This window comes from Rutilus rutilus (genome assembly GCF_951802725.1).
Source record: "Rutilus rutilus genome assembly, chromosome: 9".
Classification (NCBI taxonomy): domain Eukaryota; kingdom Metazoa; phylum Chordata; class Actinopteri; order Cypriniformes; family Leuciscidae; genus Rutilus; species Rutilus rutilus.
The window spans coordinates 15,068,150-15,090,987 of record NC_140223.1 but is presented as its reverse complement, the minus strand read 5'-3'; the positions used below and the strand labels follow the sequence as shown (position 1 = coordinate 15,090,987).

Here is a 22,838-nt window from a genome sequence, read left to right as displayed (position 1 = left end):
GGCATCGCCAAAAGTAATGTAGGACTATGTGAATTTTCCATCGGTTGGATCCATTCAGGTCATTTAGCCTACTTTTATTTGATCTCATACTTATATATGAGATCAAATATATACAGTCCAAACCAAAATTTCTCACATTATCACAGTTTATTTGCTGTAGTTTAGAAAATGGTAATAAATTATGACAAGAACTATTTCACTGGATTTGGTGACTGTCTCAGAAATGAATTAGGTTGAATAGCTGTCAGCTGTTAAATTTAAGTACACAATTAGATAATACCAATCTAGGTCAAACAATTACCAAGCAATGCTTCATTTTGTTCAGCATGTGGTGTAAAGAGGTCGCATTAGCAATTAAAGAAACACTAAAGCAAAACATGGTGTGTCTGAATAATTTTTGGTCCCAATTTTTATAGATTTTACTGGTAGTCCACTGTATGAAGAATATTTGGGTATAATATGTCACGGTTTACCTTTATTTTGCTCTCCTCACTTACATAAATGAACCATAGTGTCCTGCACCCACTAGTAAAAAAAACAGTTGGTTTGACAGTATATTTTTGTACTGTTGATATGCATTTCAAAAATTGCTTGTTTTCCCCCCAATACTAAAATAACAGGCTCATCTGCAGGTTTCTTGAAGAAACTCTGTGACCTCTAAAACATGTCAGCATTCATCACTGTCCATGTCCTTCCTTAATTTGCTGTTTTCATCAGGTTCAGGCTGTGAGTGTTTTTAGCCGCACTGAACTGATGGGCAGCCGTTGACATGGCTGATCATGGAGCTGTCTTTCATTTCATTTTACCACTCTCCTTCATCCAGTCACTCATACAGCTGTCTCACAGCCTGCGGCCGAGCTTTGTTCTCTCGCGACTCACTGTTGATCTGAGCCCAAACACACAGCTGTGTCAGATTCACAGGTGTGTGTAAGGTAAGAAGCAGTGTTGATACTTGAGACCTTCACAGTTAGTGCCCTTTAACCTCACTGATTTGCAGCGTAGGCCGCTTGCGCTTCAGGTCTGAGTGAGAAACTTGGGCGCAGACAGGCCAATGATTGAGCTAGCAACTTAAATGTTGACAATGGCAGCGCTGCAGGTTTGTGTTGGAGCCGTCCTCTGGACGGTGGACACAATCATTCAGGCTTAGAGAAATAGAGTAACACTCTTTGACTGTCTGTTCACATCTAAACTCTCCTCCAGTGAACATTTCTAACATTTCATCAGCCATGCATCAAAGGGTTTGATCGCACAGCGCATTTGAACCTCCACTGTTTTATTCAGCCACATTTAACATTTGACTTCATACTCAATGTATATTTATAATTGAAACTACAATATGCCTGTGTAGAATTTTCAGTGGCTGTGTGTAAAGAAATCATATTTTACCTGGATTGTGACAATTGTAGTCTCGTAGAATTGTAGTATTGTAGAATTACGACCACACTTATGAGGTAGTTTTCTTAGTCAGTAAGACTAAGTCAGTGTAGCTAGAATTCCTGAAATCAATGGCTCTTATGAACTGGTTATTTTAATGAATAGTTCACGAAAGATGACGAATCTCTGAAACAATGCCCTGTATTATTTACAGCATTTGCAGAATGTGTAAGCAAATAGACATTTAACTAAAATATACCCAAATAAAGCAGGATAAATGACACAGAATCAAATTGACTTGTAGCTTTGATTGCATCAAAACAAATCTGTATCTATATTGATTTTCAGCCCTAACTCATCCCTAGTGATGTCAGTTTTATCAATTTAATGCCATTATAATTCATTATTTAATGCCATTTATTGTACAATTAGTCATGCCCCTGATCTGAATGTAAATGTGATGAGGAATTTGGCCCTGCTTATGAAGCCACATGGTCTAATATCTATTAAATATAATATATAGCCTATATAGGCTTTAGTCTTTGCATGTGTGTCTAGTGTTTTGATAAATCATTCATGTCCATGCACTTGTGTTTTTCATGCGCTACATGTTTCGCATTAGTCCACTGCAGTTACTGTAGTTTACTTTTATAGGTGTCTTTCATCCATTAAACCTTCACACGTCCTGAATAATTTACCAGGTTTCTTCTCACCTGCAAAAGGATGAAGGCCGCGGCGCCCACAGCCATGAGACTACACAGGCAAACGTCTCTGTTGAGCGAGGTTTAATCGCTGGCTTTTTAGTCCGTGTGCCACGGTTTGAGTGAGACTACAGAAAGATAAAGTGCTCCCTTCGAATTTCATCAGATGCCAGTCTCTTTAAAGTTGAATCAGCCCTGTAGATGTTTGATTCTGGCCCTCAGCTAATTCTTCGGCGGCTCGCCTCGGCTGCGGGATAGCACTTAATTCAACTCGCCACATTTCTGAGTCTCTTTAAACTTCAGAGCGCGAGGAAGACGTTTTGTACCCTATTTTTAAGCCTCTCGTGGAAAGATGGGAAAGCAATGATTGTATATCTAATGGTTAAAAAGGCAAAAAAGCTTTGAAAAAAGAGGAATGAGCTGAGATGAATCGTGCTCTCGCTTTCTAACACACACATTCCCACTCCTCCGTATTCTTTCAGTCATATTCCTTTTGATTCCTGGTCTCTAATCTCAGTCTGTCTGTCTTTTTGTAGATGAAGCTATGGAACAAGTACAAGGTGACCAGTATTCCCTCTCTGGTGTTCATCGATGCTGCCACGGGGAAGATGGTGTGTCGGAACGGCTTGCTCGTAGTGAGAGATGATCCAAAAGGTAAGATAGTTCACCCAAAAAATAAACGTATTTTGTTATTAATGTAACAGAGGCCAGCTAGTAAAGAGGCAAACCTCACTCCCTGGCCTCAAGAGGCACACTAGTGACTGATGCTAGAGGTCTTTAGCGTTTAGGCCTGCCAAGGCGGTGACACTGGTTCGAATGGGACCAGTTACATTAAAGGGGTGGTTCAGGATTTTCGACATCGGACCTTAAATGTTGTTATTCATCAGTGGAGACAGTTTTCAAAAAAATTCAAAAAAATTCATCCAGTCCTTACTTTTGGATAGTTCGCCGGTGCTAGGCTAGCGCGAGTCAACGGTGCACGCGTTAGCCTGCCATTAAAAACAGTTTTACCCACTCCACAGTACACCAAAAGCAAATAAATTATAACGCCAGACTATCGATGTAAATGTCTGTTGAGAGAATAATGTTAGAAATCAAACTACCCTTTCATCACATTGTCAGCGGCAGGTAAATACACTTGCGTGATAATTATGTGGACCGTGGCTCTCTCGGTTTCCTAGGTAACCAAATATAACTCCGCCGCTGCTGTAGACTGCTTATAAATACAGGGAACAAATTATAACTAATGCAATGTGATGAAAGGGTAGTTTGATTTCTAACATTATTCTCTCAACAGACATTTACATCGATAGTCTGGCGTTATAATTTATTTGCTTTTGGTGTACTGTGGAGTGGGTAAAACTGTTTTTAATGGCAGGCTAACGCGTGCACCGTTGACTCGCGCTAGCCTAGCACCGGCGAACTATCCAAAAGTAAGGACTGGATGAATTTTTTTGAAAACTGTCTCCACTGATGAATAACAACCAGGCTCACTTGAAAATGAGGTCCGATGTCGAAAATCCTGAACCACCCCTTTAACTTACCCTCTTGTTGTTCCAAACACTTAAGCTGTTTTTTTCTGTTAATCACTAAAAGAGAACTATTTGAAGAATCTCCAAAAATGGCATATAAACACTAAAAATGCAACATAAAAGTTGTCCATACAACTTATGCTCCAAAGTGCACTTCAGTTTCGACACAAAAGTTTAGCCTATGTGTACAGCCGAACATGTAGCCTTTCAAAGTAAACTCCATTTGATAGCTACGTATACACAGACTCTCAACATGTGATATTTGCTCTAGAAAGTTTCATCCTTTTCCAGTGTCTGCTCTATTTCTCCAGAGGTTATGATCAATAAAAATGTTCTTTGTATTCATTTAAACACGAGTTGTGAGTATCTCTTAAACCCCTCGCACAAGCACTTGTCAACGCAGTCATCTATTGTTGTTTTGTCTTTTCCCCCCAAAAAATGTTACTCACATGCGCGAGCTGAGTTAAGCCCAAAGTATACTTAGGTTTTGACGTGAACACTTAAGCGTACAGCCAAACGTGTAGCCTTTAAAACACATGCATTCGACACATGCACACTAGAAAGATTCATCCTGTCCTGTGTCTGTGCTATGTCTCTCCAGAAATTATGACTGATAGAAATGTCTTTGTACTCATTTAAACTCATTACAGATTTGCACATAATGTCTTAGTCCCCCTCATGCAAGCACTCGTCAACGTGGGCATCTGTTGTTGTTACGTCTCCAGTAGTTTGTTGTTGTTGTTCTGTCTCTTCCATTTCTTTTTCGACTGTGAAACAACGGCCCAGGCCATAGTACGGGCCCGGGTGTGTGTGCTATGCTGATGATAAAAATGTTGCCATGCGCACTGAACATATACTAGATCTGTAAATGAATGATTCAGATGAGAGAGTTCTTTTCAGTAAACACGAATTTGAGTGATTAATTTATGAAACAGAGTACACTACATTACTACATGATGGAAACAATCTGTGTGTAGATTCTCCAAAATTACTACTTTTGTGTTCCACAAAAAAAGTAAAGTCATACAGGTTTGAAACAAACAAATGATTAATTTATTTGCGGGTGAACTGTCTCTTTTACTTGACTTTCACATGCTCAGGAACTCACAGTGAATACATGGCTTGGCACCACGGTACATGGCTGGCCTTCGCTTCCCTTCATCTGTCTGTTACGGTATTTGAAGAGCTCTGTGCATTTGATAGCTCTCGGCTCACTTGAGTGGTGTCATCTGCAACTCCTCTCTGCAGGTGAAAAGAAGGCATTTATTTGTCTGGAAAGGCAGGGAGCCACTGCATTTTCATAAAAAACATTCATGCAGTGGAATTTGTCAGGTGATCAACATGACAGATTCACCTCCTCAGCTTAATGAGCCTCAGCTCCAACAGTTACCAGCAGTAAGAGTGAAATATTAACTTGTTGATTCATTCATTGCACAGTCATTGCCATTCTGAAACACTGGTGCACAGGATTGATGACTTAGCCTAGAGTGTGTGTGTGAACATGTGCACAGTACCTACTACCCAGTACAGGAGCAGGTTCGAAACCCCAGTGACAACCCTGTGCTTTTGTTCTTTTTGGCTAATAATGCCTTTAACAAATAATGAAGACACTTCGCTATTGATCTTTCACTGTGTGTTCCAAAGCTTAGGGTGTATTATTGTGGCCATGTTTGTTAAGCTCCAAAAATGGCACAAAAACATTAAAAAGCATCATAAAAATGCTCCATACATTTGTAGATTTGTAGAACTAATAGACCAACATTGAAGTGAACTGTCAACTTGAGAACCACTGCAACTGAATCACCGATTCAGTGAGTTGAACTTGAGAACCAGATCAGTAATGGACTAATTCATTGATTTTGATCATTCTGATATGAATTCTGATCATTCCGGTTCTTTTCACAAAACAGATCGGTTTTGTTTTGCCATTTAATTAAGACTGATTCATTCATGGATCTAAGGACTTTTGTTCACTTTTGACAGCTCCAGGGCTTTCATGAGAACTACATTTTTGTATCCCTGCCCACAGACAGTTGAAACGAATGAGGGCAGTTATTGTAAGAGTAGGATATCACTGAAAATCGTATCATACTCTTCATTATGGTAAAAGTGGATTTCTATGGCAACAGCTTTCTTACCCGTACGCAATGGTGTTTTGCTTTGGAGGGTGTGGAACTAATAGAACGACAGTTTCTTTCAGATTTCCACCTCCTTTTTCCACCTTAGAAACATTGCTAAGCTACGTAATATGCTATCAGTTTCTGATGCAGAAAAGTTAGTTCATGCATTCATGACCTTGAGACTAGATTACTGTAATGCTTTATTAGCCGGTTGTCCTGCATCCTCAATAAACAAGCTACAGTTAGTCCAGAATGCCGCCGCTAGAGTTCTTACTAGATCAAGAAAATATGATCATATAACACCAATTTTATCATCACTGCATTGGTTACCTATAAAGTTCCGTATTAATTACAAGGTATTGCTACTGACTTATAAAGCCCTAAACGGCTTAGCTCCAGTCTATTTAACGGATCTTCTATCGCCCTATAATCCATCGCGCTCTTTAAGATCACTAAATTCGAGGCTTTTGGTCATACCTAGGATATCCAGAACCACCAAAGGAGGGAGAGCATTTTCACATTTAGCTCCAAAACTCTGGAATAGTCTTCCTGATACTGTTCGTTGCTCAGACTCGCTCTCCCAGTTTAAAACTAGATTAAAGTCGCATCTCTTCAGCCAGGCATTCATATAATATTTTTAATCTTACAGTTAAATCCGGTCTCTACCTCATAAACGCCAGAGGAGAACTGGCCCCCGACTGAGCCTGGGTTCTCCCAAGGTTTTTTTTTCTCCATTGGGTCACCTGATGGAGTTTGAGGACACCATTAGGTCACTTGATGGAGTTTTTCGGTTCCTTGCCACTGTTGCCTTTGGCTTGCTCAGTTGGGGATATTCTGGGGATATTTAATCTGATTTTATCAATCAATAAATTCCACTAGAAACAAACCTTGTTGTATTATTTTAATTTAATACTGTGAAAAGCTGCTTTGATACAATCTGTATTGTGAAAAGCGCTATACAAATATACTTGACTTGACTTGACTTGACTTACATGTTCGTTGTCTTGTCATCCGGTTTGAAATGTTGACTACAAAAACAGAGGTTTTTCAGATGTTCCATTGCGGCGTTGTCTCTGTATTTACGATTCTTTGCAGCCTTTACTCATTGTTTACAACATGCTGGATCCTTTACTGATAACTGAAGGTAATTCACTTCCGCCAAATGTTTACTCTTCGAATTATTGCACCCAGGAACAATACAAGTCTAAGTCAATACAAGCTAAGAAGTATTTCCTTCTAAAGCAAGACTGTATTTGACTTTGGTAAACATATCCATAGCAGACTATTGGGAGTGGCCTTGGTGCCCAGTGCATTATGGGTGTTGAAGTTTTTCAACCTATTTGGCAATTTGGTTTTCTCAAGTCAAGTAGCACCGATTTTCACCTTTCTACTCTATAGGCAGCCAAGTTTTATTGAAAGCCCATTTTGCCACCAGTGAAGAACCCCTTTAATTCTTCATTTTTAGTTGAGGTATACTAAATAAACAACACTTTTTAATAGTTATGTAATATTTGGAGAAATGGATGGACTTCCATCTCACATTAAGACCTGATATTTGCTTCTGCTCCCATTCGCATCAGTAGCAGCATTTGATTTCCATGTGCTATCAGGATCCAGAGGAGAGGCTCCTGTGTATTATAAATATATGAATGACAAATGCATGTGCTGTGCTGGCAGTGAAAGGAGGATTGTGTGACAGTAATCAGAGTCCTGCTCTTCCCCGCTCCCACCCGTCCTGCAGGCCTGGAGTTCCCCTGGGGGCCGAAGCCCTTTGCGGAGGTGGTGTCCGGGCCCTTGCTCAGGAACAACCGACAGACGGCAGACAGCAGTGCCCTGGAGGGGTCCTACGTGGGGGTTTACTTCTCCGCACACTGGGTGAGTGCTTTGTGTTGCTAACCTAGCCATACTTTGAGACAAAATTGCAGTTGATTCAACTCTACATTTGGATCTCGTATGCTAAATGATTTTTTGTAACCTAGCTGTACTTTGGAGACACAATTGCAGTCTAATTTTATTTCTCATGGTAATTTAGTTTAACTTGATGTACCAGCATTACTAAAACTCATAAAAATTTATAAAAATATAGACACACGTTTAAAAAAAAAAAACATATATATATATATTAAAAATGACACACATTACTAAAAATGGAATATATTTAAAAAAAAAAACTAATGAAAAATATGAATAAAAACTATAATAATCTCAATGATACTAAAATAACACTGGTTAGAAATTAATAGAAACCACAGTAACACAGAATCGAGCATAACCAAAAAATGACTGGTGGTTCAGTGAGGGAATCAGCAATGGTTTCGAAGGATTCGCTGAGTCAGTTTGATTCAAACCACCAATAACTCATGTGCAAGAACCAGTTCTTTTAAAAGAACCAGTTCATAAGAGTCATTTTTTTCATGAATCGTATATCAAAGCTGAGTTGTGTTACTGTTCCCCTTGGGTTTCCCATCATATGAAACCTTTTCCACAGACACCCTGTTACGTCCCACTGTAAAAGTCACTCCATACACTCACATGTTCACAGGGGAACGGTTTCCTGACTGACAGTGTTTCTCGTCGCTTCGGCAAACACGGGCACTGCTAGTGCCAGTCCACAGGGCAGCCGCCACAGTAGCGGGAGTTTGTTTTTCCAGTCCCCCTCTTTTCCAAACCCAGACAAATTGTGAAGATGAGCCACAAAACCAGGCTATATATTTCAGTTTATTTTGATTCCAACACCGCATTCCTCGTTCCTAACCAGCGTAAAGGAACCTCTATTAAAGTGACTTTTATAAGACTAAGTGTTGCCGTCGATAAACTAATGCCACTTTTTTTTCTCCATTTAAAAAACGACCTCAGATGACCTCAAGGAAACAGAGGAAGAGTGTGTAGCTTTGTGACTCTGTAAAGAAACACACAGAGACAGATAGGAATTTTACTGGTATTTTTACAGCTGAATATCAGTCAGGGTCCTCTTATTTTTCAATAATAATAATCTAATAAATATTAATAATATTAAAGAATAAAATTCAAAGCTGTCATTTCACACACATGCTGGAGCTCCAACATAACATACTGTAAATTTGAAGCGTGATGTTTGTTGAATGTGCGTCAAATCAACCATTTGTTAACACTTTATTTTGATGGGCCCCTTTAGACATTCTGTTGACTATAAGTAACATCTACAAGAACTCAAGTAACGAGAACTTATTCTACTAACCCGAATCCAAACACCTAATGCTAACCTAACTGTCTTTACTCAACTAATATTAATGAGTGTTAATTGACATGTAGGTGCAACGTTAATTATAGTCAACTATAAGTCTTAAAGGGATAGTTCACTTTGAAATTAATTTTTGATATGTTTTAGCTTACCTCAAGGGCATCCAAGATGTAGGTGTCTGTTTCCGCAGTAGTTTCAATTTTGATATTTTTAGGTCAAACCGTTCTTGTCTGTCAGTCATATAATGCAGGTCGACGGTCACTGTCTCAAAACACAAGCACAGAGTCCAAATTAAAACAATTCCCCACGTCCAAATGAAACAATTCCCCATCATAAGTACACATTGATGGCCTAAGACATGAAACGAGCGGTTTGTGTGAGAAAACGAACAGTATTTATATCGTTGTTATCTCTTGAACACAGCACACGTCCAAATGATCTGACGGCGCGGGCGGGTATAGATATATAAATAGATGTCGCCTTGGCTACGGTTTCGTTCCAATGAACTGCAGTAGCGAAGGCGACATCTAGTGTATACATCTATACCCGCCCGCGGGCGGGTATAGATGTATACACTAGATGTCGCTTGGCTAAGGTTTCGTTCCAATGAACTGCAGTAGCCAAGGCGACATCTAGTGTATATATCTATACCCGCCCGCGCCGTCAGATCATTTGGACGTGTGCTGTGTTCAAGAGATAACAACGATATAAATACTGTTCGTTTTCTCACACAAACCGCTCGTTTCATGTCTTAGGCCATCAATGTGTACTTATGATGGGGAATTGTTTCATTTGGACGATGGGGAATTGTTTTAATTTGGACTCTGTGCTTGTGTTTTGAGACAGTGACCGTCGACCTGCATTATATGACTGACAGACAAGAACGGTTTGACCTAAAAATATCAAAATTGAAACTACTGCGGAAACAAAGACACCTACATCTTTGATGCCCTTGAGGTAAGCTAAAACATACCAAAATTTTATTTCAAAGTGAACTATCCCTTTAAGGGGACTATCAAAATAAAGTGAAACTGTTTATTTTAATGGGAATGATTTTTAGTTTTTAGTTTTAGTTTTCTACAGACTGAAATCAAGTCTGATTGGTCAGCTCAGGAATATGAATACCTTAATGCCACATTCAGCTGATTGATATGCCAACAGCACCACCATCATGGAAAGGTCAACATTTTCAGTTGTAAACTTATAATAACATTATAAATTCGTTATATAATTCAGTTTGTGGTGTGTGTTGCTGGTAAATTCTAATACCAGATGATCAACTTTCAGTTATTTTACATTCTATCACAGTTACTTTTACTGTTAAATTACATTGGATTTAATCATCATTACAAATAATTGCTGTTTTATATAATATGATAGGTTTACATAAAACTATTTAGTGGAAATCTGTTAAATGTACAAAAGTATAGGCTTGTACGATATTTTTTTAATACTTTTATTCAGCAAGCATGAAGGATGCATCAATGCAATGATCAAAAGTGACATTTATAATGTTACAAAAAAAGTCTCTTCCTGTCTAATTCATGCTGATAATTGAGCCTAGACAAAATCTGCAGACCATCGCATTTTCTGCACTGATATTTTATTATTATTCGAGAAATCTGTGGAATGTATTTCAATTTGGTAAATGAGTACTACACATATACTGGTATCTGGAAGCATTAATCAGATCTGCCTAAATATTTGATAAGGAAAGGCAGAAGGGCCGGAGGATATTTAAAACGTTGTGAATGACAGGCGTTTTGAGTTCTGTGTGAATCTGCTGAGCTTTCGTTCAGTGCGGGTCTGCCGGTAGTTAAAGGTCTGGAGAGCTCTTGTAGAGAGCTGAGTGAGGCATGTCAGGCTGTATGTAGCACTCTTGTGAAAAGAGAAAAACATTCTGCACAAAATACCTCTAAGCTATAAACGAGAGGATGAGTTTAAAAGCTCTTCCAGGCCCTATTCACATTTGTTTTTGTTTTTTTGTTTTTTTTTCAGTTCAGGAGTGCTGAACTGCAGGGAGAGTAATACTAAGTGCTCTGTGCGCTCACTAGGCCACTAAGTGCTGTTTATTATCAGAAACCCTTTAGGAGATCTTGTCATAACTTATGTGTTTGTGTGTGTGTGTGTGTGTGTGTGTGTGTGTGTGTGTGTGTGTGTGTGTGTATGTGTGTGTTTTCTCTTGTAGTGTCCCCCTTGTCGCAGTCTAACCCGAGTGTTGGTGGAAACATACCGGAAAGTGAAAGAATCAGGGCATAAATTTGAGATTGTTTTTGTCAGCGCTGATAGGTAAGAAACACAAAAAAAAAAAAAAAAAAATCATTACAAATTATATTAGTAACGATTTTTTTTCAAAAATCCTAAATTTCTAAATTTCCAGGCTTAAATTGATTTTAAATCTCTGTTTTTCAATGTGATCTTAGACTTTTGCACTTTTTACATAAACGCTTTTTTTATATATACGCTTGCACAAGGGATGTACCGTTTTTCATCTAACACCGATAACCGATAAATGGCCAATATTAAAATCCTATACTATTTTGTCTTAAATAAAAAGTAAAACTCATCATTTTCAATGCTTCAAGTAAATCTAGGCTTCACAACATTATGTACAGTATAAAAAATGGATATTCATTTTGACATTGATTACATTTAACAGTGTAATTAAATTATTAATTAAGTGTTAAATATTAACTTTAAGTGTGCTTTACATGATGGCAAAGATAATCTAAATGTAAAAATGGGGAAATTGTGCGCAATTATCCAATATAGGCCTAAATACAGTTATATACAGTACAATATCAACTGATAGCATTAAATTCAAAATAACTAATATCAGCCGATAATTCACGTGGCACAGATATATGGTGCTTTCCTATCTTTCGCACATAATATCAGCCGTATATGCTGTTTATTTCCAATAATTATTTGATTATTTTAGATGTGGAGGACACTTTAAACATGCGATTAAGATGTGTCTTGTGATGTAGGTCGGAGGAGTCGTTTACGCAGTACTTCAGCGAGATGCCGTGGTTGGCAGTGCCGTACACAGACGAGGCCAGACGATCACGACTCAACAGACTCTATGGAATCCAAGGTACGTCTGTGGACTTTAACTCCGGCTCAGGTGGAAGTGCGTTTGTTCGATATAACAGCGTGCGGTTGGATGTCACGTTGGCCGTCGCTGGATACAGCTGACCCTGCCAGGAACTGCAAACTGAGCTGTAGGACCTCAGGAATGTGGGCGTATAATCAAGTTTACTTTACTATTACTGTTCCCCACCGCTCCCTCTCTCTTTAACTCGCTCTCTCTAGATCTCACTCTGTCTAACAATTCTGAAAACATGGTTTTTAAAGGGGTAGTTTGACCAAAAAGAATCAATCTGTCATGATTTATTCACCCTCATGTCGTTACAAACCTACATGATTTTATTTCTTCTGAAGAACACAAAAGAAGATATTTTGAAGAATGTTTTAACTGTTTCAACACTTGGACCCCATTGACTTTCATTGTATGGCCAAAAAAACACTGATACATTTTTCAGAACTTCTTGCCCTGCGTACATCCATACTCTACCATTTTTGTTGTTTCGTTTTTTAAATGTAAATCTCTCTGCCTTAAACACGTCCGACATGTCCGAATGTGAAAAACTTGGGATGAAAAAATAAATTCTGATTCCCAAATTCTCAAAAATGCATCGAGATGAATTGAGAGAGAAAGAACTGGCTTCTGGCCTATCCGGTCTGGAATGTGTGGAATTCATCTTGGATGAGTTGATACTGACTCCCCCCATCCCTCCACCTCCAGCCTGAAGTCGGTGTGCGAGTCTGATAAGGCCACTAATACTGCAGGCAGATTTCTATCTCAAAGAGGGTTTGAGAGAGTCCGGCCGTACAGAGAGATCAGTGTGACCAAAGGCCGTCTGACTGTGTCTTTGTGGAAGACTGCTTTGCTTAGGGTGTGGAGGACCGTTGTGTGGCCTAAAGCCACTGCTCCACTTACCATCTCACACACTAACCATTAAAGTCAATAATACAAAGTAATACAATTATAGATGAATTGTCCTTTAATTTTGTTAACATTTTGTCACATTCATTAATTTTTATCGTTTTGTCGACAAAAGCACAAAAATGATGAAAAAACATTAAAAAAACTGTAAAAACATTAAGCATTAAAACAAACACAGTGACATATTGCTAATACTTTAAAATAAGTTTAACGCAAAAGTTAAAGTTAAAAAAAATCTATTCATTTTAATCGTAATTGTAGTTGGTTAATTCTTACACAAGTAGTATATTTTAACATCATATATTATGAACTTACCTGAACAAATAGTTCATGGTTAATTTTCTTCTTCTCACCAAGGCTACATTTATTTGATCAAAATAACAGTAATACAGTAAAATATTACAATTTAAAATCACTGTTTCAATTTTTTGAAATCACAAGTAAAATTTTCAGCGTCATTATTCCAGTCTTCAGTGTCACATGACCCTTCAGAAATCATTTTAATATGCTGATTTGTGCTCAAGAAATATTTCTTATTATTGTTAATGCTGAAAACAGTTGCTGCTTAATGTTTTGTGGAAACCTTTTCTTTTTTAGGAAAGTTAAAAAGAAAAAGATTTATTTAATATAGAAATCCTTTGTAACACTATAAATGTCTTTTAAATGTTGGTCAATTTAATGCATCCTTTCTTGCTAAATTAATTTATGCAAATCTTAGAATCTTAAAAATCTGATTTGATTAACACTGTATGCTTGAATCCTCAAGAATTTCCAGCATCAAGTCATTTTTTGGTCATCTCTGAACACAAAATGCTTTTTTTGCGTGTTTGATGTTTATTATAAAGCAATGTAAAAAGAAAAAGGTGATTTTACACACGGTTGGTTGGGACAAACACAGACTCATGTGAATAAATGTTATTTATATGCATTTATATACGTTTTTTTTTTTTTTTTAGGTATCCCCACACTGATTTTTCTGGACACAGAGGGTCACATGATCACGCGACAGGGGCGAGTGGAGGTTCTCAATGACCCCGACTGTCGGTTCTTCCCGTGGCACCCGCGACCCGTGCTGGAGCTCAGCGAATCCAACGCCGTACAGCTGCATGAAGGGCCCTGTCTCGTGCTGTTCGTAGGTCAGCTGATTCTTCTCTTCTTTCTATTGAGATCATTGCTGACGAGCACTCAAAGCCTACTGACTCTTCGCCTCCCTTTTCCAACTACTACGCTCATTCATCTTTCTCTCTCATCCCTCTCAGACGCTGAGGAAGAGGGAGAGCTGGAGCCGGCCAAGGAGCTCATCCAGCCAATCGCAGAGAAGATCATGGCCAAGTACAAAGCCAAGGAGGAGGAGACGCCTCTGCTCTTTTTTGTAGCTGGAGAGGTACGTTTGTCGATTATATGTGTGTAATTTCAAAATTTCAATTTCATTTCAAACCTGTAAGACTTTCTTTCTGCTGCAAAGAAAATATTTTGTAGAATGTGTTTTGGCAGTATAATGAAAGTGAATGGTGCTGTCAACAGTGTTGGGCAAGTTACTTTTAAAAAGTAATTAGTTACAGTTACTAGTTACTTCTTCCAAAAAGTAACTAAATTAGTTACTCAGTTACAAATTTTAAAAGTAACTAGTTACTTAAGAAAGTAACTATTGCGTTACTTTCAAGTAAAATTAAATTTTAAATGCTCAAATGTGACCCCACCTCTACCCCTCTTTAACGGAACTTAAAATACATGTGCATGTTCAATTATTTATGATAAATCTGAATATTATAATGAAATGGACACTTAATACAATACATTATTAACAGAAACATGAAACATTGTACACACATCTAAAAAAAAAAAAATTTCTGTGGGACAAAGTGAGACTAGCCTCCAATCAAATGCCATGTATGTAGATATTGTTGTTTATGTTTATATAGTGGATCAATAACACAATAGATGTTTTGGAACTTTTGATATTTATTGCCCCTCAACAGGCCACAACTGGGCAAAATTAAATTAAGCTTGTTAAGCAATATACCAAAAAGAAATAACAAATATATACACTCTTTGTAGTGCAAATAAAACAAAAAAAATGTCTATACTTCCATTTAGAGAAGGCTACTTTTGGATTATTTGGGCTCGTCGCCATACCTGTCTCTCGCTGACTGACTGGCTTGTGTTGTTCCTTGTGTGTCCTGTCCTGTCCGACTATGCGTTATGATGGGTCGTTCGCAATTCATGAGCGTTATGGGTCGTTCGCGAATGAGCGTTAGTGATGATGGATCGACTCGTTCGCGAATGAGCTTTTGATGGGTCGTTCACAATTCGCGAATGAGCCGACTCTAAGAGCCGGCTCTTTTAGGTGAACGTCGGGAGCTGCAGCTCGCATATCTGAAGAGCCGACTCTATTTTTACAAATTTAGCCTATAGAAATTAAATAATTATGTAATAAAAATTTAAATATTATAGTCAAAGTCATTTAAAGAGCCGTTTGTGAGCCAAAAGAGCCGGCTCTTTTCAGTGAGCTGAGTCAAAAGAGCCGAATGCCCATCACTACTATGCGTGCTTTCGAATACCCGCCCAACTCTACCTCTGATTAGCTTACAATGAAATTTTACTCTACCTCAGCCAATCGTCAGCATTTATGCGCTTGTCTCGTGCTCTGCCCACTAACCAAGGAAGAGCAGTAAAAAAAGTATTTGCCTCTCGCTCAGAGATCTAGTTGGTCTGATGAAAAAAAAAACAGCTTGATCAGTTATAGTAACGCGCCGCATTTTTTGGCAGTAACGGTAACGGCGTTATTAAGATGAGAAGAGTAATCAATTAGATTACTCGTTACTGGAAAAAGTAATGCCGTTAGTAATAACGCCGTTATTCCCATCACTGGCTGTCAAGCTCTAAAATGACTAAATAAATTAATTATCATATTGGTATCATGGAATACTGAATAAAAGTATACTATAGAAGTAGTATTCAGTCATCTGAGGCCATACAGTAGCTTATGTGATAAAAAAAACAAAAAAAACACTGATATTGAATCAAACCGATTCAGTTCTCGAGTTCAGTTCAGTGACTCGATCCACGGCTCACTGGAGGAGAAGATTATTGTTGAATAATGATTTAAATTTGGGTCTGTTTATCACACAAAGCATCATATGAGTTCATGAGGTTTATTGAGTGAGAATCCTTTTTTTATTCTCTGCCACAACAATCTGAATGTTTGCTTGCTTTTACACACAAGTGTGATGTGCCATCTGTTTCTGTATATTTGTGTAAAACAATCCTTCGGGGGGGCGGCCTGCAATCACCAACATGTACATGCAGTAAATAAAAGGAGCTGCAGTTGAATGGCAAGCACATGTAGCGCAAGCCTCAAACCCAGAGGGTGCCAAAACAGCTGTGCCCTTCTCTCTCTCTCTCTCTCTCTCTCTTTCTCTCTCCCTCCCTCGCTTTTTTCATCTCCCTGATCACCTCTTCGTCTTTCAAGCCTGCATGCCAGGGAGGAAAGCCAACATTTTCATAACTCTTATCTCCTGTTTTCTCTTTGTGACCTTTGAGGAAGTCATGTGACGGCAGTGTTAATTAATAGACGATTAGCCGCCCCTTTCTTTCCTTTTCCCCTTCTCACTTTAACTTTCCTGCCACCATTCAGTCTTTCTTTGTGTGAGGCACGCCCAGAAATGGCAGATCTTCAGGATGGCATTTCGCTTTGCCATGGTTTGAGTTTCAGGCATTCACCGCACATGTTTCTGTAGCTGTGCACGTCTAACCGAGCCCTACGTTACACATCTACCAACATCTGACATTATAATCCCTCAAAGTGACTTGCTTTGTGTACTTCCTTTCTATGCTATTTTTGTTTCCTTTTTTGGCTTTGCTTCTGTTTTTTCACCGTGTTTTGTTTTGCTCTGTTGTGTTGTTTTTGTTATTTGTTTTATTTATTTATTTTGTTTGTTTGTTTGTTTGTTTGTTTTTGCTTTATTGTGTTGTTTTGTCTGACTGTGTTTTGTGTTTTTGTTTTGCTTTGTGTTGTTTTTGTTTTTTAAATTGATAATACATACAAGTTATGATACTGCACAATTTGCGTTTTTTTATTTTTATTTTATCTTTCATTGTCTCATACTGGCGATACTTTAGTGTATTTTAATGATTATCCTGGCAAAATGACTTGCCCCATAGACTTTCATTGTAAGTAAATGCTGTTTATGTTTGTTCTTTCAAACGGGGGCCAAAATAATTTCCTGTGGTAATTGACAGCAAGTCACTTATGTTGATAATTCAACCTGTATTGAGGACAGAATATATGGCTGTTATGTGGAGCACATTTTCAACAGGCCCATTTATTCATTCATTGCATAACTCAACACATTGTTTAACTTCTAACACAGTCCATAAATCAACTGCAAATCAGTATCAAGTATTAACTTCATGTTTACAGGCCAGTGCTGTCAAATCAAAGCAGATAGTGTGAGTGAAGAAATAAAGGAAATGAGATGCAGTGTGAGAAACTCATGTAGCCTGTCAAGGGCCAGATCGTGTGTGTGTGCACTTGCGTTCAAGAGTTTGGGGTCAGTACGTTTTTTTTTCAAATGTTTTTTTATATTTATTTTGCAAGGATGCAGTAAATTGATCAAAAGTGGCAGTAGACTTATAACGTCACAAAGATTTCCATTTCGGATAAATACTGTACTTTTGAACTTTCTATTCATCAAAAAATCCTAAGAAACTCCACCAAAATATTAAGCAGCACAACTGTTTTCAACATTGATAATAATAAGAATTGTTTCTTGAGCAGCAAATCAGAATGATTTCTGAAGGATCGTGTGAATGAAGACTGGAGTAATGATGCTGAAAATTCAGCATTGCATCACTGGAAAAAAAATACTTTTAAAATACCACAATATTACTGTTTTTACTGTATTTTTGATCAAGTAAATGCAGCCTTGGTGAGCATTAGAGGCAATTTGTCTATAAATCAGTGCTAATCAATAGCATACCTCAAATGCTGTTGCTAGAGCTTAATGTGTATCTAGCTATATACACATAGTTAGAGTATATTCCTTTAATCAGTGACGAAACAGTCCATCAAAGCCTGGCAGCGGGAGACGCATTCTTGCACCGATGGCTTTTATTCATTTCCAATGTGTGATTATTTGAACCTAATGTCTGGTGCAGCGCACAGCTAGAACACTCTTTGGGTTTAGATCAGAGCTCTCTCAGATAACCAATCGGCACAGGCCCTTCATAGTGTGCTGGCCAATCAGACAGCCTTATCTCTGCTTGCATGAGCAGATAGCTAATGCTTATGGAATGCTACAGGCCCACAATAGGCAGAATAAACTTCACGTTGCAGGGCCGGTGCAATTTGGTAAACACACCGTCCCTTATCACGCTAGCAGCTGGAGCCAGCCACAGGCTGACCCTTTGTCTCCGCACACGGAGAGCTCAGCACTGGAGGCGGTGTGTGTGTGTGTGTGTGTGTGTGTGTGTGTGTGTGTGTGTGTGTGTGTGTGTGTGTGTGTGTGTGTGTGTGTGTGTGTGTGTGTGTGTGTGTGTGTGTGTGTGTGTGTGAAAGGGTTGAAGAACAGTTTACACAAGGTTAGCTGCTCCACAAAAGAAAATGCATGGCTTTCCATTGAGGTAGACAGCCTGAAAGATGTAATCTTTTCATATCTAAAAACCTGGAAGGGTTACACTGACAAGAGTCCATTTCTCACTGTATTTGCTTCTGCTGATGGACGGCTTTCGCTGATCTTTATCGGTTCACAATTTCACAAGGGGCCATTGAGCGCAAATCCCAGAAACAAGCTTTACGCGTTGTTATATGTCAGATTTTGACAGTCATTGTCTCTCCTGGTTCATCAGTATAATCTATTGCAGTGTGTTGTGAGCTCAGATCAGACTGGAATGCACCTGGAACGTGGAAAAGGAAATGATTATGGGTAAAAGCACCAGTGACCCCATGTGATCCACTTTTCCTGTTTTATAAAAAAGGAAATGGACAATCTGCAATTATATTAGTGATTCACCACCCTTTATATTGCATGTGTTTTTGTATTTTTTTTAAGTAGTAACTATAATGTTAGACTACTGTAACAATACATCTCATAGTAGTTTTGTTTGAAGTCGAGGTCACAAACTTTCTGTTGTCCTTTTTAGGTAGCAAAAACAGCACAAAGAGTTTTTTTTTTACAGGCCCAAGATCTGATTATGCGGTTTAATCCATGCACCGCTGTGGAATAGCTCATAGTTTCACTGCAAGCCAGTTAGAGATGGAATAAAGGAGTCGAGATCTCATCGAAACTGTTGTACTGCCCTCTCGTGGTCAAAAAAAGCGACTCTTATATTGCATTATAATAATGTCTTCCATATGAAATTACTATGCAGTTCTTTCCAAGACACGCTCATTTGAAAGTATAATCAATTTGTGTTAGACTAGATGGGCTATTGCGTTGTTTGGTGAAGAAAGCTGGCACTTTTAACCCTGTAAAGCCTGACATGGAACTCTTTATTGAACCCTTAGGCAAAATATAAAAGAAAATCTAAAAAAGTTTGCAGATCTGTTTTTTGTTGTTGTAATATTTGATCGAGGAGGGAAAAACACCTCAGTTTTATTCAGAGGCCCAAACCGAGCAAAAAAATGCAATTTCATGTAGTTAAAGGTATTTCTATGGCCAACAAGTAAGATAAAATTCTGATAGCGTGTAGTGTTAATCAGTACGATTTTATAACAGTATAGCAGACTACTTGCATAAATTGGATATAATTATCAGTGTCACTCTATATCTCTCCACATCACTCTATATAAATGCTTTGTTTTATGATAAAAGATTTGTAGTTTATATCGTGGGGGGCAAAACATATCATTCACAGCAATACAATGAAGATTGGGATGCATAAATAAACGTTCCTGCCTGGTCATCATATTTTATACTCAATCCATTCATCATTTTTATAATAGAAAAATCATGTTGAAATGCAAGTAAATCTTTGTCGCTTTACTCTAGTAAATGTAACGATATAAAAGTTATTCTTACATTTAGATTCTAGAAATCAGTAAAGATTTCATAGAAAAAAATGACCTGAAGTCAACAACATATTTGAGCAAATGTTAGTAGTTTCTTGCCAAAACCATAATCCAATTTTACACCTAAAATTTGTCTCTTTAATTCATTAGCCATCCATATAGATGTTGTGTTTGTTTGTTTTTCGTATATTTTGGTGAGTCGCATTTGGTATTAAGGTCAAACCACATCTTGAAGAAAGACATTCAGAAAATAAAAACATTATTCAGAACCCCCAATGGGAATAATGGGAATGTTTTCCACACACACTGTGTGATTCATCTCTCTGAAGTTTCCTGGGGTTTTAGTGCCTCAGAAACAACGAGTTGGGTGATGCGATGTTTTTGTCCCCCCTCCTGCTGTAGCAGAGACCTCCTCTCCATGGGGAGCGAGGAGCTTCAGCTCTGCTCAGCGAAATTCCCCCGTCTGTGCCGTCATGCTGGTTTTGAGAGAGAGCGAGCCCTTTATACTGGCCTCAATGCAGTTTTCATGATTCCCTGTGTCTCCTTGGTGGTTGTTTCTCATATACTCACAGTTAATTTCTTCACTCTCTGTAGTTGCAGGCTCAATTTAGTAATTTCGCTTTTCACAGACAATGATATTCATATAATTTTCATCTCCCGACAGGACGATATGAGTGATTCCCTGCGGGACTACACCAACCTGCCTGAGGCCGCGCCTCTTCTCACCATCCTGGACATGTCGGCTCGCGCCAAATACGTCAAAGACGTGGAGGAGATCACGCCGGCTGTGGTAGAACAGTTTGTTAGTGACTTTCTAGCTGAGAAGCTCAAACCAGAGCCCATTTGAAGTCCTGGACTGCACTAAACTCCACCTGCGCCGTTACCCGAACCTCCATCTGGCCCTTGACCTCCCTTCTCTTCCTGTCAGACTGTTCGAACAGAATCGTACTTCGTATTGACATTTTTCTTCTTTTAATACGTGCCCCTCCATCATGAAGCGGCCGCCTCCTCCTGTGGTGCCTTGCATTTACTACAGCGCTGATGGTAAAATGCAGATTTTTACGTTGATTGTCTTTTTGCTGTTACATTTAGAGATTAGACTGAACCCTGCAGCTGCAAGTCCGATTTGCTCTTATCAAGATTTTTAGCAAGTATTTCCTTCTATCCTTGGATATTGTTTCAAGAATCAAGAGCTTAGAATAAATATAGCTTGGTAAGTGTATTATTATTATCATCATTTTTCCACAGACACTGCACATTATCCATGGCCATATGTTCTGTACGGCTGTGATTGTCTTCTTATGGGTGCTGATGAATATGCATACATGAACAAGCTGATGTTAATATCCTTGTATAGAAGGCACTATCTATTCTTTGTGTAGCTGCCGCTGTTTATTTTTAATGCAGTTTGCAAGTCTATAGTTGATTCTTATAAGGACTTCGCCCACCTTGTTGATATTTGATGTTGTTGAATGACTGATCTGTTGCCATCTCAAACATGACATTTAAGTGGATTTTCTGTGAAGGTCCCCTGTATTAAAGTGGTCTGTGTTTTTTGAAGGCACAATAAACAGCATCTAACTGCAAGATTCCTTATGAAATGTAGCCAATTAAAGCACACAGTCTGTCTGTCTGTCTGTCCTTGGTTGTTTTCAATGATGTCATAGCATTAAAACTCACTGTCTAAAACATCTGTGTTCTTTTTATAACTTGGTTTCATGTCAAATTAACTCCCTTGAATCACTACTGTATATAGCTATCTATGTGATTTAAGTTCATTTTACTTTTAGTTCATTGATCACATTAGATATTGCTTGATTTTATATAGTCAGGTTAACGGCATTACACTTTTTAATTTTTGACAGGAATGAAAACGAGGCTGTGAGGAAGATAATACAGTGTGTTCAATGACTGTTCTGTTGATTAACAACATACTGATTGTTCAGCTGATGAAACTTTGATTGGACAAAAACAGCATGAAACAGTTTTAAAAGTTTTGAGATGTGAAAGATCTGATCTAGGACCTTTATACAGTGTGTGGCATTGTAAATTCTGTAAGTCAATCCCTCACAGCCTCGTTTTCATCAGCATTAAAGGGGTGGTATAATGCCCTTTCCACAAGATGTAAAATAAATCTTTGATGTCCCCAGAGTGTGTATGTGAAGTTTTAGCTCAAAATACCCCACAGATATATTTATATAGCATGTTAAAATTGTCCCTTTTTGTGCCTGTCCCTTTAAATGCAAATGAGCTTCAACAGATTGTGTCCTTTTACCTCACACTGAAAATTTCAAAAACTTTTAGCCTTTTATGTTCAAACCAGAGTCAGAAAGATGGAGAGACTCAAGAAGAAGTGACAACATGTAGACAACATTTCTGAATGGTTAGTTGATGAATTTATGTAGATTATGTGTAGTTATCTTCTAGTCACTGATTAACATATTCTGTCTTGAGAATAGGGGGCGGGGGCGGGATTTATGTGAATTTTAGGATTTGTGATGTCACTAACCCGGGAGGAATGTCGTGTAGTCCCTACCAGCTGTTTGTTGTAGTCCTTAAAAAGCAATTTCTTTAAAAGAAAATAGGTGTGTTTGACATCGGCTGCGGCTGGATGTAACCGATCGGCGAGAGTAGCCGCCTGCAGGCGGGGAGGAGCTGCAAACGGAGACGTGAAGTTGGACACTTTCTGGTTCCCGTAGTGACCGCTCACGTGGTGTTTGCATACTTTACCACAGCTGAAGTGAAATGAATGCAATATTTGCCAAATAATACACAGATGTTTCAGAGACATTTTCATTCAGTACTTTATATGCTTCATACAGCATGTGTTTGAACAAGAATAAAGTTCAACATAAGCTAATATTCAATGC

General features: G+C 38.4%; 1 protein-coding gene across 1 annotated transcript in view; it reads left to right on the top strand.

The window, feature by feature from the left end:
* Window positions 1–21,659, top strand: part of nxn (nucleoredoxin) — a 71,247-nt gene extending 49,588 nt beyond the window's left edge. The window contains exons 2-8 of the mRNA XM_084419306.1: window positions 2,612–2,729; window positions 7,469–7,602; window positions 11,136–11,236; window positions 11,938–12,044; window positions 13,913–14,092; window positions 14,216–14,340; window positions 20,633–21,659. Of these exons, the coding sequence (XP_084275432.1) occupies window positions 2,612–2,729; window positions 7,469–7,602; window positions 11,136–11,236; window positions 11,938–12,044; window positions 13,913–14,092; window positions 14,216–14,340; window positions 20,633–20,815 (948 nt within the window). The 3' untranslated portion in view covers window positions 20,816–21,659. The remainder of the gene's footprint in view (window positions 1–2,611; window positions 2,730–7,468; window positions 7,603–11,135; window positions 11,237–11,937; window positions 12,045–13,912; window positions 14,093–14,215; window positions 14,341–20,632) is intronic.
* The last annotated feature ends 1,179 nt before the right edge of the window (window positions 21,660–22,838 follow it).